We start from the raw sequence: 16,006 nt of genomic DNA on the forward strand, positions 1-16,006 counted from the left end.
ACACACCACAATTTTCTAATGGAGTATGGGAGTACTTACCACTCACCAGGCCACTCGGGTGGTCAACCATGGAGGTACTCTCCTGAATGGGTTCCACACAAAGATAGCTATAACCATTTGGTACAGAGCAGCACAGTGGTGTTCTGCAGTTGTAGACGATGTAATATCCTCCAGTTCACAATAATCAATACAAGGAGTGAGATTCTAGTTAACCTTGTCAAACAAAGTAAGATAAACATCTTTTATATATTAACTTTACTACATATTATGACTGCTACATACTAAGTTGCATGTGATACACTTTTGTTACTTTTCAGTGCTTCCTATAACATACGCATAGTATAACTAGTTGTAATTAAACTGAAGTTCTGTTTATATAAGTAGGCTAACAACTTAACACAAGTTCATTTTGTTACACATTTTATGTCTGTTAGACTGTTATGAATATGAATTAGACAATGTTTAGTAATGAAAATTTATTAGTGATTTACATTTTTAATTTATCACATTATTAAAAGGCTGGAATGAAAAGTCAATAAAGAATATTGCTTTGCAATCAGGGTAGGAGCTGTAGAATTGGTAATATTTGCCTTGTGATCAGAAAGTGCAGTTTTCTATATTTGCCAGTGCCTGTCACAAAATTCATCAGACACAAATTCACAAAAGGATGAGTTACGATGTTATAAGTGTAGCACACATACAGTGTAAAAAAAAGGAAACTATATAGTTTGTTTGAGACTAATGAGTAAAGTTAACCAAGTTAGAGATTATAATGCAATGTAAAAAGCAGATTTTACAATACAAATCAAGGGTGTATTCAAGGATTTTTGGGAAGAAGAATCAGCTGGCCCTTTACTATCATTACTTATAGATTTACATTAATGTCACTGTAGTACTGTTAAATATTGAGGAAGGTCTGAACCCCAAGATCCACATTTGTTTGTAAGATATTAGAAAGTTTTTAATTCATTTGAAAAAAATTAAAGGAGTCCAGAACCTCTTCTAATAAATCCTTAGTTGCTATTATGACGTTAAAGAATAGTTATTAATTTTTGTGAAAAAGGTTTTTGAGTCTCCAGATATCCTGAACCCCCACTAGATCCATTCCTACTTATAAAAGAAAACAGTAAATGTACACTATATTATGTTATAAGATTATAAGCATAACATAATGTAAATAAAAGAAAACAGTAAATGTACACTATATTAGTCGAAACATTTGCAGTTAGTTCAGCCACTGAGTTGCCTTTCTTCCATCTTGTCAGCAGTCCAAAGTTGAGTGATAGTTATTAGATAATCTTTAACATTTAAGTAGCCAGAGAGTTAATGATTAGTAGTACCAGACCCATTGCCTTCCTGTTTCAGTTGTATTTTCTTGGCATTAATCAATTATTGCAATAATCTAAAACACTAATTTCACTTAACCATTTACTTTACAAAAAGCAATTATTTGATTAATCATAACTACAATTAATTGTTTAATTTATCTAATTCTACTGGATTGAATAGTTGAAGTTATAATGAATTGTTGACAAGGACTGGCTTTAGTCATTCAAATTGTTGTAATCAACTACCAACAAAGACTGATTTTGTTTAGCTGTCTTTTAAGTTTCAGCCAACAGTGTGTTTTGGAAATTATCTGATGTGTAGTGTAATAAATTTTTATTTATTTTAATTATTATTCATAATGCATACCATTGTTAGAAAAGAAAACTAACAAATCTTATACAGAAAAAAAATTATTAGGAACCAGCACATCTTATTTCAAGTGTTTCAAACTTTTCTGTTAGAATTAACTAATATGTTATGATTATATAATTCTATGGTGCTTTTCTTTTATTCCAACCTATTCTTTTATTATCACTATTTAAATCTCATTATTATTAAATAGAATAATGAATAGGAATTTAAATGGGATTTTTCCAGATGCAAAGAACTGTGTGTGAACACAGAGACAGCAGTCATGCAGGAGGGATATTTAGTCGATACAATATCATCAAGGTAAGTTACAAGACATCACTCATGCAGGAGGAATACTCAGTGAGTGCAATATTATTGAGGTAAGTTACAAGATAACACTCATGCAGGATGGATATTTAATCAATACAATATCAACATGGTAAGTTATAAGGTATCAGTCATACCGAAGGGATATTTAGTTAGCAGGAAAATGAAGAATAATTTTCTACGTGTTCACCAAGTTTTATTAAAATTCTATCAATTTTGACTGAGTTATAGAACAAAAATAGTGTGAAAAATCAGTTCCCATGTTAAGAGTTAGGGTTTGTTTTTTGTTTGTTTGTTTTGTGACCTTAACCCTCCAGAAACTAATTTCTTCTGAATTATGGTCCAAGTGGATACCAACTTTCTTCTCAATTTTGTAACTCTTTTTAATGAAGCTTGCTGACAAACACACGTGTATCCACGTTTGGTGGTGAAGATAATTATAGACAGCAACCACATTCAAGGGAATTTTCATTTGGTGTAATAACATCAAGGTAAGTAACAGGTAGCAGTCATTTTGGGAGCATCAGTGAAAGTAGTGTAAACATCATCAAGATAAGCGAGAGACGTAGTCATATGGAAGGATTTCCATCAATTGATATTTCATCATCAAAGTAAGTGGCAGGCTGTTGTCATGCTTGAGGGCACTCAATTCATATAATATCTAAGTATTTGACAGACAATGGATATGTCAGAAAGGAGAGTCAATTGGTATGAGAATTACAGATTAAGCCATTGGTAATGAGTGTCAAGCCCATAAGGCATTCAGTTGATTTAAGAACTGCAACATAAATTACAAGTAATTCATGATGATGAGAAAACCCTCTTGTAGAGAAAATTATATATTTAAAATGGCTGGTATGGGTAGAGAAGGCACTAATAGAGAAGCGAAGAAGGTCGAAACATTGTTCACTCCTCTGTTAGTTCCTTCTCTACCCATACCAGCCATTTTCAAATATATAACAAATTACAAGTATCATTCATGCTGAAAGAATATTTAGTTGATGTGATCCTTGCAAAGTAATGTTAGACAGATGTTATTTTTAGATAAAGAGTATTTAACTTTCATAATACCATGAAAGAGGAGAAAAGCCCTCTGTTATATGAATTGTTGTTGATGTCAATTAGTTTGTTAGCTCTTTAACAAAGAATATAAAGTGTCTGATTTATGACATTAGTTTTATATTGTTATGTGTAATAATTTATCCATATTCAAAAAATTAGTGGCAGTTGTACCACGTAAATTATTATTGCTAATTACTGTAGATTGAGAAAGTACGAAACAGAAAGTTGTGGGAACGTTACTGTCATAGAAGACAAGAAGTGACTGAGGAGAATCACAACCAGCCTAATGAAAGGATGTTGTTTCATGGCTCTCCATTTATTAATGCCATAGTTCAGAAAGGTTTTGATGAAAGACATGCATATATTGGTGGGATGTTTGGAGCAGGTAAGAGAAACGTGTCAGAATAGTTAAAAGTTAGTATATTTTTGAGTAAATCATAATAAATATATTCTCCAATACATCACAAAATGACTTATAGGAGTTTTGTTTATGTAGTTTGTCACACACTAGACTATTTGTATAATTTAATGTAGATTCTTTTGTGTCAGAGTAGTAAATGGTGAAATATGCAGCAGGCTATTAATGAAGCAGATTATATTATGCTGTGTAAATAAATCTTAGTTGAGTTACATTAAGAACAATCATTTGGTTTTTTTATTAGCTTCATTTATTTCATTTTATTTAGGAATGTATAAGCAGCTCATTTAAGCATTCTGTTTATGGATTTTTCTGTGTAGGTATTTACTTTGCTGAAAATTCTTCTAAGAGTAACCAGTACGTCTATGGCATTGGAGGAGGAACAGGGTGTCCGGTACATAAAGATCGATCATGTTATATCTGTCACAGGTAAATTAAATTTCTATCATTGTCTATTTTCTACACTTAGTATCATATTTAAAATGTGCAAGGAATTTTTATAAAAGATGAAATAAATAATTGCTACCTGATGATAAATAAAACTGTATTACATGCTATAAATTCCATTGTAATATATATGATAGCTGAGAAAAACCCTGGAAGATAAATCTTAAACTTTTATCTAAGACAGTGGTTCCCAACTTTGGGGGTGCGAGATAGCATTCCAGCAGGTGCAAGATAACATTTGTTTTGGCCACCTTCACCTTTATTCTTAAATAAATAATTATTGTGAGGGGTGCGAGAACATATTAAAATTTTTAAGGGGAGTGGGGCATAAAAAAGGTTGGGAACCACTGATCTAAGAATTGTATTTTACAGGCTTTTGTTCCAGCCAAGTATGGGGTGGTGCACTTGTGAAAATGATATTACTTATAACACTTTTTTTAAACTATATTTGGTATTTTGCAATCACAAATATTAATTACAGAAATTGTAGCCAGAAATCATCATCACAAATATTGATAACAGAAACTGTTGTGAGAAGGCTTCATCAAAAACATTGATTACAGAAATACTAACCAGAAGGTTTCATTGCAAACATTAGTTACATAAACTACAATCAGAAAGCATTATTACAACTTTTGATTACAGAAACTATAGTCAAAATGCTTCATCACAGTCATTGTGAATTTTTTAATTTTATTACTTTACCAGCAACACAACCTGTCCCTAGTGATGGACTATCAATTTTAATTATTTCTTGGACTTTTAAAAAGGTTAATTGTGTTGCACTCTTGGTTTCAGTCAGAGCCAAAACTTTGAGCTTCTTATACCTCCCACTGTGAAAAATAATTGTTGAGCATTTCAATCATGTTAAGAACTTAACAATAAAATTTGGTAAATCTACATTTTTATTTTTTAAGTATGTCACACTTTGAAATGTGAATGATAGCATGATTGAATCCTCACAAGTAAGTGTAGAATATTATGCTTACAAAATATAATTTATTATCAACATTATTCATGCCTTGTGCTACTGTCATTTCAAACATGAAAATAATAAATAATCATTAAAACACATGGGATTTTAATATGAATCCATCTATTGTATCTCATCACTTAACTTCAACTCACTGTTTCACTCATTTAAAAAAAGGAAAATGCTGGAAACCATATTATTTAAGGGGGGTGACAAAATTTTGGGAGACTACTTTATTACTTTATGGATGCATGTTTGGTAAAATCCTAATTTTTTATTACTTTATTGATTCCAGTTTGAAATAAGTTCTGTATTCTTTGTTACTTTATCCTAGTTTGTGTTAAATCCTTATTCTGTATTACTTTATTGATCCCTGTTTAGTGTAAACTCATTATTCTTTATTATGCTATCGGTTTCAGTTTTGGTGACTTTATTTTTTATTATTTTGTTAAAGGTATTACTGTATAGATTTCAGTCAGTTTTGGATGAACTCCTTATTTTTGATGGCATATTTTGGTAAACTTCTTCTTATATATTACTTTACTGATACCAGTTTGTATTTAATTATTTTATTGATGCCAGTTAATTTTTTGTTAAGTCCTTGTTCTTTATTATTTTCCAGTGGTAAGTTTTGTTAACCATTTTGCAGCAGGTGGGTCTGACTGTTCATGTCATGGTCTTTAATTGATTTATTTTTAATCATTTAATAACTAATATTATATATCAGTAAAATTGGTATTAAAGTGTGGTTTATATTTCAAATGTTAATATTATGTATGTTTTAATTTCTTAGTGTAAAAGGAAATATATATATATAAAAGCTAAATATCAATTTTTGTATGTCAAATAGTGCATCTTCTTATCTTGTTCCTTTGTTTATATTTTTTTATTCCTGCTATATATGTCTACAGTTGATTAATGAGTTAGAAACATGAATTTTAGACACAAGCAAACTAGAATATAAACTTAAAATCTCCCATCACTTTGATTACCTGAGAAATCAGTTATAGTGCTACCTCCTCCTTTTCCATTCTTTCTAAACATGTTGTTTAGTCCCATGTGCTTTTCTCAAAGTGTTTTAATAACTATTGGAAAGGACAGGTTCTACTTCACATGATTCTGACAGTTGTTCACAAAGAGCTTGGAAGAGAAAATAATAATTTCATCAAGATTGTTGAATAGTGATGACCAAATTGTTGCTCAAAATTGATATTTTTATTTTTTTAACACATACGTATTTTATTTTTAAACCCAAACAAGTTATAGATGTTTTGGGTGCAAAGTAATTTAATTATTAGTTTTCTTTCTAAAATTTATATTTGAAGCCTACAAAGATTTTATTCCTTCATACTTCACTTGAAAGAATAATGAGACTTAGCAGTAAAGCACGAGAGCAAAATATATCCCTATCATCGTAACTTTGCATAAGTACTAGAAATCATTGTTTTCTATGTAATTTTTCTTTGTTCTATGTTTTAAGAAACATAACCAAAATGTAAACATGCATTTATGAGCAAATACATAGGTATATATGTAATGTATTGTAGCTGAAATATCAGTGTACTTTGCAAAATATTGGTATTGTATTTAGATTTGTATTTTGTAGGGCAAGGTAATTAGGTCTACTGAGCTTGTGTTTTTTCTAAGTGTCTAAATTGAGGTAAAGTAAAAGCAAATGATGCAATGTCAGAAACTTTACAACTTGTATTTATTCATAACATTTAAAAATGTGCAGTAAAAGAAAGCAGTGAAAATGTGTTCAACCTCATCTATGTAAATGTATGCTAATATTTACTTACACTTTTATTTCAAAAACTGAAACAAATGTACTTGAAAATTGTTCACATTCTTGAGCAACTTTCATAAAACACCTACAACAGAAACTATAAATGCATACCAATTTATATACATGTGTTTTACATAACTATATAGATATGTTTACATTTTAGAAAATGCACATAACAAGAGGTATTATACGTACAAAAATATGCAAGTTACACAAACCTTGATATACAGAATTGTATAGAAATGTTTCAGAATGAAGAACTTTTAGAAAATGTAAATGAAGCTCTGCACAGAAAAAAATAAAATAAAATGAAAGAGAATCTCTTACATACAAGTGTATGAATAGCAAAAGAAAACTTTTCAAAAAATTTCAGGCAGAAACATTGTATAAAAGCATTACTGTTATACATTTAAATACAATAAAAATGCTAAGATGCTACTGTCTCAGATATTTGTTAGTTGTCAGAGGAAAAGAAGGAATTGTATTTGTAAAAAGGAATAGAGCAAACACTTTAGCCTTGTACATAAACAATATTTTAATGAATCCATCATAAACAGCTTTATTTTTATGTTATACAGAATAAATCAGCTGTGATAATTCAGCAGTTTTAGTTATATACTAAGTAAAAGCTTAACTTCTTTGTAAGACACAGTTTGCATCTTTTTACCTTGTTTGACAAGTACTGGATAATGCCTGTCGAGAGTAAGTTTCAGATGAAAGTCCTGTGTAGATGCCATAAGTGGAATACCAGAAGGACCAGGTCTGCCCTGAAGTGTAGAAGTTTAGTAAGAGAAATTATCAACTCCATTCTGTAGAACTTTGATAATTCCAGCTGATTGGTCTTTGTCTTGTAAAAAGTAAAAACTCTTATGTTTAAATCCATAAGCCAGATAAACTATTTTTATACCATTTCATTGACCTTCATCCAGTTAAACAGTAGCTGAGGAACTGGTCATTAAGGTCTACTCATCTCATGAACTTGTTATAGTTTGCAATGAGCTAAGGTCTTGTAACCTTGGCATCCATTCATCATCATCTCATAGTTGTAATGATGTTGGAGTGTATAATAGAATGGGCATAGATGTCTTTTTTTTTTGTCCATCCACTTCACTGCTGTCAGACTTCCATATTTCAGAAAGTGTACTTTTTCTCACTGTGGGGCTGTTGCAACCATTTACCATGGGAAATGCTGTCTGTCCTTCTTACATATACCATAAGCATAAGTTCCATCAGCCAACAGTTTATCAAGTAAATGAGGGGAAGTGTAAAAATTGTCCATGAAAAGAGTGTGTCTTAGTCTGTTGATCTGTACATCAGATCCATGATAACATTATTAATAATCCTCTGGCTGGCATTTGTCCCTCCTTGCCTGTGTAGATCTTGAACTTTAAACAGTATCCATATGATACCCCACTTGACTGGTTTCTCTGATAGGTATTACATAAAACCAGTCGTACATTTTATATCCAACATTTGCTCATCTACAGTTTCCTCTTAGGAAAATAGTGAGAAATGAAGTACTTCAAATGAAGGTCTGTGAAGAGTCTAACATTAAAAAGTTTATTGTGGTTGGAGTCAGTCCTAGGAAGAGTGTTAGAGTTATTAAAATGTAAATATTTATGGATGCTATCCTAAAAACTTGTCCTTAGAAAAGACTTGAGTAAACCAAAAATTACGAAAGGGATCATAAGTAAACTAGAGGTAGTCAGAAACAGAAGGATGAGGCCCATAACTATAACTATAAGCCAAAATAAGCTAAAGTATTCTTAACTGTAACATTTTTCTTTATTACAGTTTTTTTCATTTGAAGTGGTTCATTTTCGTTTACTTGTGTTTTATGTGCATATCTGTTTGTTTCACCTACAGTTAGGTGCAAAGTATCCACTGTAAAAAGGAGGTTGAAAACTTCCATTGATTTATTAAAAGAGATGACTTGTCAGGATATAGTTTAACATTTGTGGAATGGAGGAATCTGTTTTCTCTCATGATTTTCACCCATGTCCAATTGCTACTGTGAGAAAGAATGAGTAGTAGCACCCACTGGAACTCTACCCCTTTTTCTACTACTATTAGCTCTGCCTCTTCTCTGTGGTGATGGTGATAATGATGTTTGTTCTGATGTACCTGGCCATGGGGAGTTCAACACGTCCTCATCTAAATGAATTTCACCAGCTACATCATGATCTGTCCATAAGACAGAGTCAAGAAGAGCTGGTTCAACATTTAATGGCGATTTGGATTTGTAAACAGATTCAGTTAGAGGCATTGAAATTGAAGCATCAGGTACTTCAACATCCAATTGCCTGGACTGAATTGCTTTTTTCTGATGAAGAAGAAAGATACAAGATAAACTGGATCTCTTCCTGAGAAAAAGATTTCTTTTTCAGTTGCTCCACTTTTTTTTTACTGACTGATTGTTCACTTCTAGAAGGAAAAGGCATATTTCATGTAAATTATATATATTCTCTTTTGTGAATATTTGCTTTACATGTTATAATTTATTTTGGACAAGTGTCCAATCTGTTGTCACGTACATTACATATGATATCAAGTAGCAAGGAATTTTAACTTTAATTTAGAAGTTAATTGAATTTCAATATGTTTCAAATTTATGATATTTGCTAACAAGGTTCATTCACACAGTTTTTTTCTTAACATAAATATATTTTAATATACAAGCAACAATACAGATTAAAATAACAATTATTACTAATAGTTGTTACAAATGATGGTTTATATACAAGAGTTTTACAAACAAACAGTGCTGGGTCTTATATCTGGTCTGGAACTGAATGATTTATCAACATTCATAGAGAACAAATTATGTCTTTGTTAATACACTTTTATGCTTCTTTTGATGGCTAGCTAACTACAAGCACCCATAGGTTTTTGCCAGTGACATTATCTAATATCCTCCTATAAATACTAACATCCATAGTTAATTCACTGAAGTTAAACAGTTTGTAATATTTGAAATCTATAAACATACGTGGTCCAATTCTGTAGTTTTCTTATTAATAGTCACAAATCACAGTTATAGCTTCTGAGGCCCATAGTGCACTAATTATAGCTGACTAATAATAGTAATAAACCTTCCTTGGCACATTAATTTATATAGTTGAGGTGAGATTCTAGAATGTTCAACAGTGTTTGAAAACACACTAGCATTTTTTTAAAACAAGTATTGTTGAGTCTTACTCTCAAAAATTTAGAGAATAGGCAGGACTTGTGCAATACACATTCAACAATGTGTCACATGCATAAAAATAAGATCTATACTGAAACAGTGTAAGTATTAAACTAAATTTATAACGGTAAATTCGATACAGTGTAATATATATATTGTGTGACGTGTTTCATAGACTTCAGAAGCAGTACGTAATAAGCCAAAATACAGAAACAGCTACCCTAGAATTAAGTCAATAAATATGTACTGAACTTATTGAAAAAGAACTTCCATGTATATATTATAAACTATGACTACTTACTTTAAAGTAAGAGTCAGTAACAATACATTGTGTTCCACAACTTTAAGGGAACTTGTAAACTACACTTTAACTGCAAAAAGTAAGAATGTGTTCTGAAGAAGATTAGACTTATAATGCTTGTAAAACTAAACAAGTGTGATTGGTAATACTGAAACCTGAGTTTTTATTATTTGACAAATAAGTGCTGAAAAAAAAGGGAAATGGGATTTTATATGCAAAAAGATTTCACTCAAAATTGATATGAACAAAGATAAAAACTTACAAAAACAAAGTCATTCACCATAAGTGATATCAACAAATAAATAGAGAGTGAGGAATTTATCTAAAACTGGTATCAATAAAGTAATACACACAACAAAATTCTTTAATAAGGTAATTAGGAATAAGGAGTTTATCCAAGGTGTTAGCATCAATAAAGCACTAGAAATTATGCAGTTCACCAAAACTTACATTGCTATAATAAACAGGAAAAAAACATCCAAAACAAATACTAATGGATTGCTGAAAACTGAAAAGTTTACCCAAACCTGACATCAATAAAATAATAAAGAATAAAAGTTTACCCAGAACTGACATCAGTAAAGTAACAAAGAAAAAGAACTTCACAGAAATAACCATTAATAAAGTTATAAAGAATAAAGATTTAACCCTTTTGCAATGGGCTTGGTATAATATACTGATCCATTCTGGTATATCACATGGTTTGCATATTATTGGTAAAAAATTCTACTATCAAGAAGATAACGACCACAAACATTCATCCAACCTATACAAAAATTACTTTGCTGAGAAAGAAGCTACTGGAGTCATTCAAATTATGCAACAGAGCCCTGATCTCAACCCAGTTGAGCAGATCAGGGATTTGATAGATCAGAAACTTGACAAATCAAAGTTACTTCCAAAGAAACTTTATGGGAGTGTATTAGATACATGTGGAGTGAAATCCTTAAGGACACTTTGATTAAATATATTGCACCAATGCCTGAAAGACTGTCTGTAATTATTAAAGCAAAAGAGGACACACAAAATACTAACTGTTTACTGAACTCAAGCACTTCTACTGAGTTTCTGTTGTACTAAATATAAATATTAATAAAATTTTTGTTTCATCTGTGATTTATCTTCTATTGTTTTTTTGAAAGTAGATTAAAATATAATTTTTAACTTTGTCCTAACACTTTTGTACAATACTATATGTTCTTGCATGTTTTACTACAAGACAGTTGCTACATACAAAAATCTATCTGTTGGATATGTGATACAGAGATGTTAAGTTTTTAAATAATGTGTGATAGACTTTGCGTAACCTACCTGTGTTCATTACCCCAAAATGTAGGTTTGGCCCATAAACTGTATATGAGCTTTTTATGTGTGTGTGTAGCTGCTGTAATGTTCAACACAGGTCTTTTCAAACAGCTATTCCTTTACAGATACTTATGTATTTTAATTTCCTCTGCTTGATTCAACAGACAGTTGTTGTTGTGTCGAGTAACCTTGGGTAAGTCCTTTCTCCAGTTCAGTGCTATGAAGATGGCCCATGCTCCTCCTGGCCACCACTCTGTTGTTGGCCGACCCAGTGTTGGAGGTCTTTCTTACCCAGAATATGTAGTTTACAGAGGAGAACAGGTGAGTTAGTGCAAAACAACTGATGCACATCACTGTTAATTGTTATAAGTGGAAGAGATTCATAAATTTAAAGCATCCTAATATATAAGTTGTTTGAAGAGTCATAAAAATCCTGAAATGTGATTGAGAGGACAGTGAATATCCAAATTAAAACTTTTTCAACACCAGTGTTATATATGTTCAAATATCATTCTCAACATTTTTTATTGCTGATCCTTTGTATCTAATAGTAGAAACTGTGGTTCATCTGTGCATCTCATAAGAGTTTACTTTGAGTGAGAGTTGAAAAACTTTAAGCCATATTCTACAGTTAAAATTATCTTTTCTGATATTTTTATGCATTCCTATCAATCAGTTTATTGTGAATTTCAAATCAGAATTGTTTTGCATGGAAACTCGACAGCTGGGCTAACTAAACCTATAACAATTTGATGTGAAAAATGCTTAAGTTTACTGAGCAATTAAATTTATTTGGCATGATAATATTGATTGTAATGACATGATTATACAACATAATTATTCATTTTTATGTAATCTTTTTTATCCTGTTTATATCAATAGTTATAACATTTAAATGAAAAATATTTTGTAAATGCATGAATCTTGTTGAGATTCTGAAAACAAAGTTTTACAACCTTTTGCTTCTCGTAACTAATCAAATACATATAATTCTGTAGCTTTGGAGATAATTTTTTGTTGTTTTTAAAATGTTTCAAAGGTTTTGTCATAAGAGTTATTTTTATTTGTTAGACAAATTATGATGTGAAATTGGGCATTTTGATTTTTCTTTGTCATTAATCATAATATATATTTACCTTTATTTCTGGTTACAGGCTTATCCTGAATACCTGATAATCTACCAGATAATGAGACCAGAACCGGAAACATCTGCAGTGGCTTCAGGATCATCCTGAGATGTTTCTTTCATATGTTTTCATACAAGGTGTAAATGTACTTGGAATACTGAAAAAAATAATAATGTCACTGTACCATATCTTCTCTTCTCAAACAAGGATTGACCATTCCTCTGATCTATTCATACTAGTGGTTACACCAACTTATATTATGCTACAAGAATCAGCTGTTGTTCCTAAGTTGGTCCTACTAGGTTTTACACCAACTGAAGTAATTCTACAATAATCGGTTGTCCTTGAGGTGAACTTTTGTTTTACACCAATATAAGCATATTTTTCTCTTCTGGCCAAGTGTTTTCAGTGCTTGCATCAATTCAAGTTGCCATAACGGAATCAACCTTTTCTCCTGAGTTAGCAATACCTGGTATTTACATCAACTGAAGTTGTCATATCAGAATCAGCATATTATTCATCCTGATCTTATTCTAACAGTTATTGTATTAGCTAACATTTGTATTTGCAGTTACTTTTGCTCCACGTTATTGTCCTTTCTATCATTGTTATTCACAGATTTGAAACTCTTGAAACATTTTATATAGTCTCTCTTAATGTCAGCTGTGACCATTACCATTTGGAATCTTTCAGTGCATTCAGTTTTTTTTTCTCAATTTGTAGTAGGAGTTAATTCAGAATCACTGGTACTACATAACACCTCATCTCCCATAAAGCCTTATATAGATGCTTGAATTAATTAGCTTTCTTTGTATACTGATGATTGAAAGTGAGCATATATTATTCCATTAGTAGAAATACATGAACTGAGCACAAACAGAATAGAAAGAAAATAATTTTTTATTGAAGAAAATGAATGTTTTTGGATGATTGTGAAGTTAATTTTTCTAACTGCTGGGTAACTAGCAGTGTGTTACAGTTTCCCATAAAATGTATCAAAGGATGTGTAATATGTTAAAAATATTGGATATGAAATTAGAAAATATACATAAATGAACATTGTGAATGGACCCAATAAAATAGGAGAAAAGGTTGCATTAAATCACAAAAGTATAGCAGACAATTTGGTGGCTATAAAGAGAAATTACAGACCATTTTGAGAGTTTATAACTGCAAGATAATCTGAATTGAAATGGTGATGTTTTTATTTAAATATTCTGTTAACAGCTGGAAACTTTGAATTTCTCTGTATATCAAATGTAGCATCTTATTCTCATTTTTACTTATTTTTCTCTTTGTCTTGTCTAAGTTTTGACATATTTACACATTACATATTTTCGTATTGAATTATTTTGCTTTGTTGTTGTTTTTTGAGAAAAATGTGAATGTATTGTAAATAAGTATCAGCTGTTGTTGAAAGAGTTATTTGTGAGAGAAATGTTTTTCAGATTATCATATTATTACCTAGGAAGTTGAAAAGATACTGTCATTAGAACTGGATAGAATATCTTCTACAAACAATGTTTTACAAAACAATACACAAGCAAAATATTGCTTAAAAAAAACCACTTTCAGAAACCATTGCTAACCAGAGAACCTACCTAAAACCAACATTCAAATAATTCTTGATTAAAAAGTTGCTACTGATAAGCAGAGGGTCAATTGATAGTTTAGTATAAAAATCAACCTTCAAGTAACATTGCTGTCAAGTGAACTAAGGTGTTCTTATAACATCATACATTTGTAAAAACTTTTTTTCAGATAACACTTTTTTTTTAAGAATTCATATATATATTTATATATATATTATAACCATAAATTTTCAAGCCATAAACAAAATACATTAAGATGAAATAAAATATGCAGCGTATTTTATTTCATGTTAATATGTTTTGTTTATGGCTTGAAAATTTATGGTTATAATTAATCATAGGCTGGGATTTGCTGTTTGTAATACAGTTCTTTTCATGATTTTGTTTATTCATTTAGATGTAATTATTTAATTTCACTATATATATATATATATATATTCAATACTAAAAACTAAATGTTATATATATATATATAACATTTAGTTTTTAGTATTGTTGCTTAAAGAAACCAAATTTTGGTAACTTTGCTATTTAAAAGAACTTGTATGTGGATAACATTACTTGTTTAAAAACTTGCATGTTGTTAACATTACTGATTAAAGAACCAATTTTAAAACAACATTGGTATTTAAAGATCTTACGCGTGGATAACATTACTGAGGATGATAAAGATTTCATTATTATCTGAAAACCCCCTGACAGATTCAGAAATATTGTTACTTGAAAACAATCTAAAGATTTAACTCTTAATTTTCAGTGAAAAATCTAGTACAGAGTATCTTATTGAATACTAAAACAATGTTTTTATACTTTCAGTACTGGTAAACGATTCAGGTTTTAAAAATAAGCTTTAGGAGTAATGTTTTTGGCTTATATGCTGCACATTGTTATTAAGTTTTCCTTTGTTGCCTTAACTCTCAGGCATTATAATTCCATGTTTATATTAATTTGCACTCATGGGAGAATGCAGTGCAATTTCTAATATTATTCTAAACTTATACGGGAGGAATTAAAATGTGATGTATATTTTTATGTAAAAAATCTTAACTTATTAGAGTGATTTATACAAGCTCTTGAAACTTGGACACAAAACATTTAAAAAAGGAGTTTATCATTAAGTGCAGAAAAATAGATGAAGAATTTCAGTCACAGAAATCCAATTTTTTAAAGTTAACTTATTCATATGTGTATCTGCCTTGGAAAACTAAATGGTACTTAGAGTTCATTCATGTTGCTCAGAGAAAAGAAAAATACCCAATGTTGTCCCAAGTCTTTCTTTTAATGTTGGATATGTTGGAAGATATGTCAATTGTTGTGATGTTGACTATAAATTGAATTTTATGTGTTCAGAAATATTTACATATTTCTAATGATTAAGATGCCCAACTTCTTCCTTTCTTTCTTGTGAATAAAAGAAGAAAAACAAAAGGTTAAAAGCAATTAATTGTTATCTTTTTTTTAATATTTGGTAACAGAAAACAATCTGTTCACAACCATAAAGTTAGAGAATGTTTATAATTTGCTAAAAAAATGTCAGAATAATGTAATTTCAGTTATTTTCTTTCCAGACAAGAAACATGACTAAACATAGCTGATTTATATAAAATATTATCTACATCTTGTAGGCTACTCCTATAAGAAGATATGTAGCCCAACATAACCAGGTGGTTAGGGTGTATCTTTACACAAAATTCAACACAAACAAACAGATATTCTTTGTTTTATATAATTATCCAGAAAGAATGAGAGAATATGTGTTATGAAACCAAAGCATATTTCATTGAGACTATATTTTATTTTC

The 16,006-nt window shown here is 30.2% G+C and overlaps 1 protein-coding gene across 1 annotated transcript in view; it reads left to right on the forward strand.

Annotated features, from left to right (window-relative positions):
• Positions 1–15,645, forward strand: part of Tnks (tankyrase) — a 101,274-nt gene extending 85,629 nt beyond the window's left edge. The window contains exons 24-28 of the mRNA XM_076489838.1: positions 1,927–2,001; positions 3,271–3,454; positions 3,808–3,916; positions 11,651–11,807; positions 12,641–15,645. Coding sequence (XP_076345953.1) covers positions 1,927–2,001; positions 3,271–3,454; positions 3,808–3,916; positions 11,651–11,807; positions 12,641–12,721 — 606 coding nt within the window. The 3' untranslated portion in view covers positions 12,722–15,645. The remainder of the gene's footprint in view (positions 1–1,926; positions 2,002–3,270; positions 3,455–3,807; positions 3,917–11,650; positions 11,808–12,640) is intronic.
• The last annotated feature ends 361 nt before the right edge of the window (positions 15,646–16,006 follow it).

The sequence above is a fragment of the Tachypleus tridentatus genome, chromosome 2 (genome assembly GCF_004210375.1).
Source record: "Tachypleus tridentatus isolate NWPU-2018 chromosome 2, ASM421037v1, whole genome shotgun sequence".
Taxonomy (NCBI): domain Eukaryota; kingdom Metazoa; phylum Arthropoda; class Merostomata; order Xiphosura; family Limulidae; genus Tachypleus; species Tachypleus tridentatus.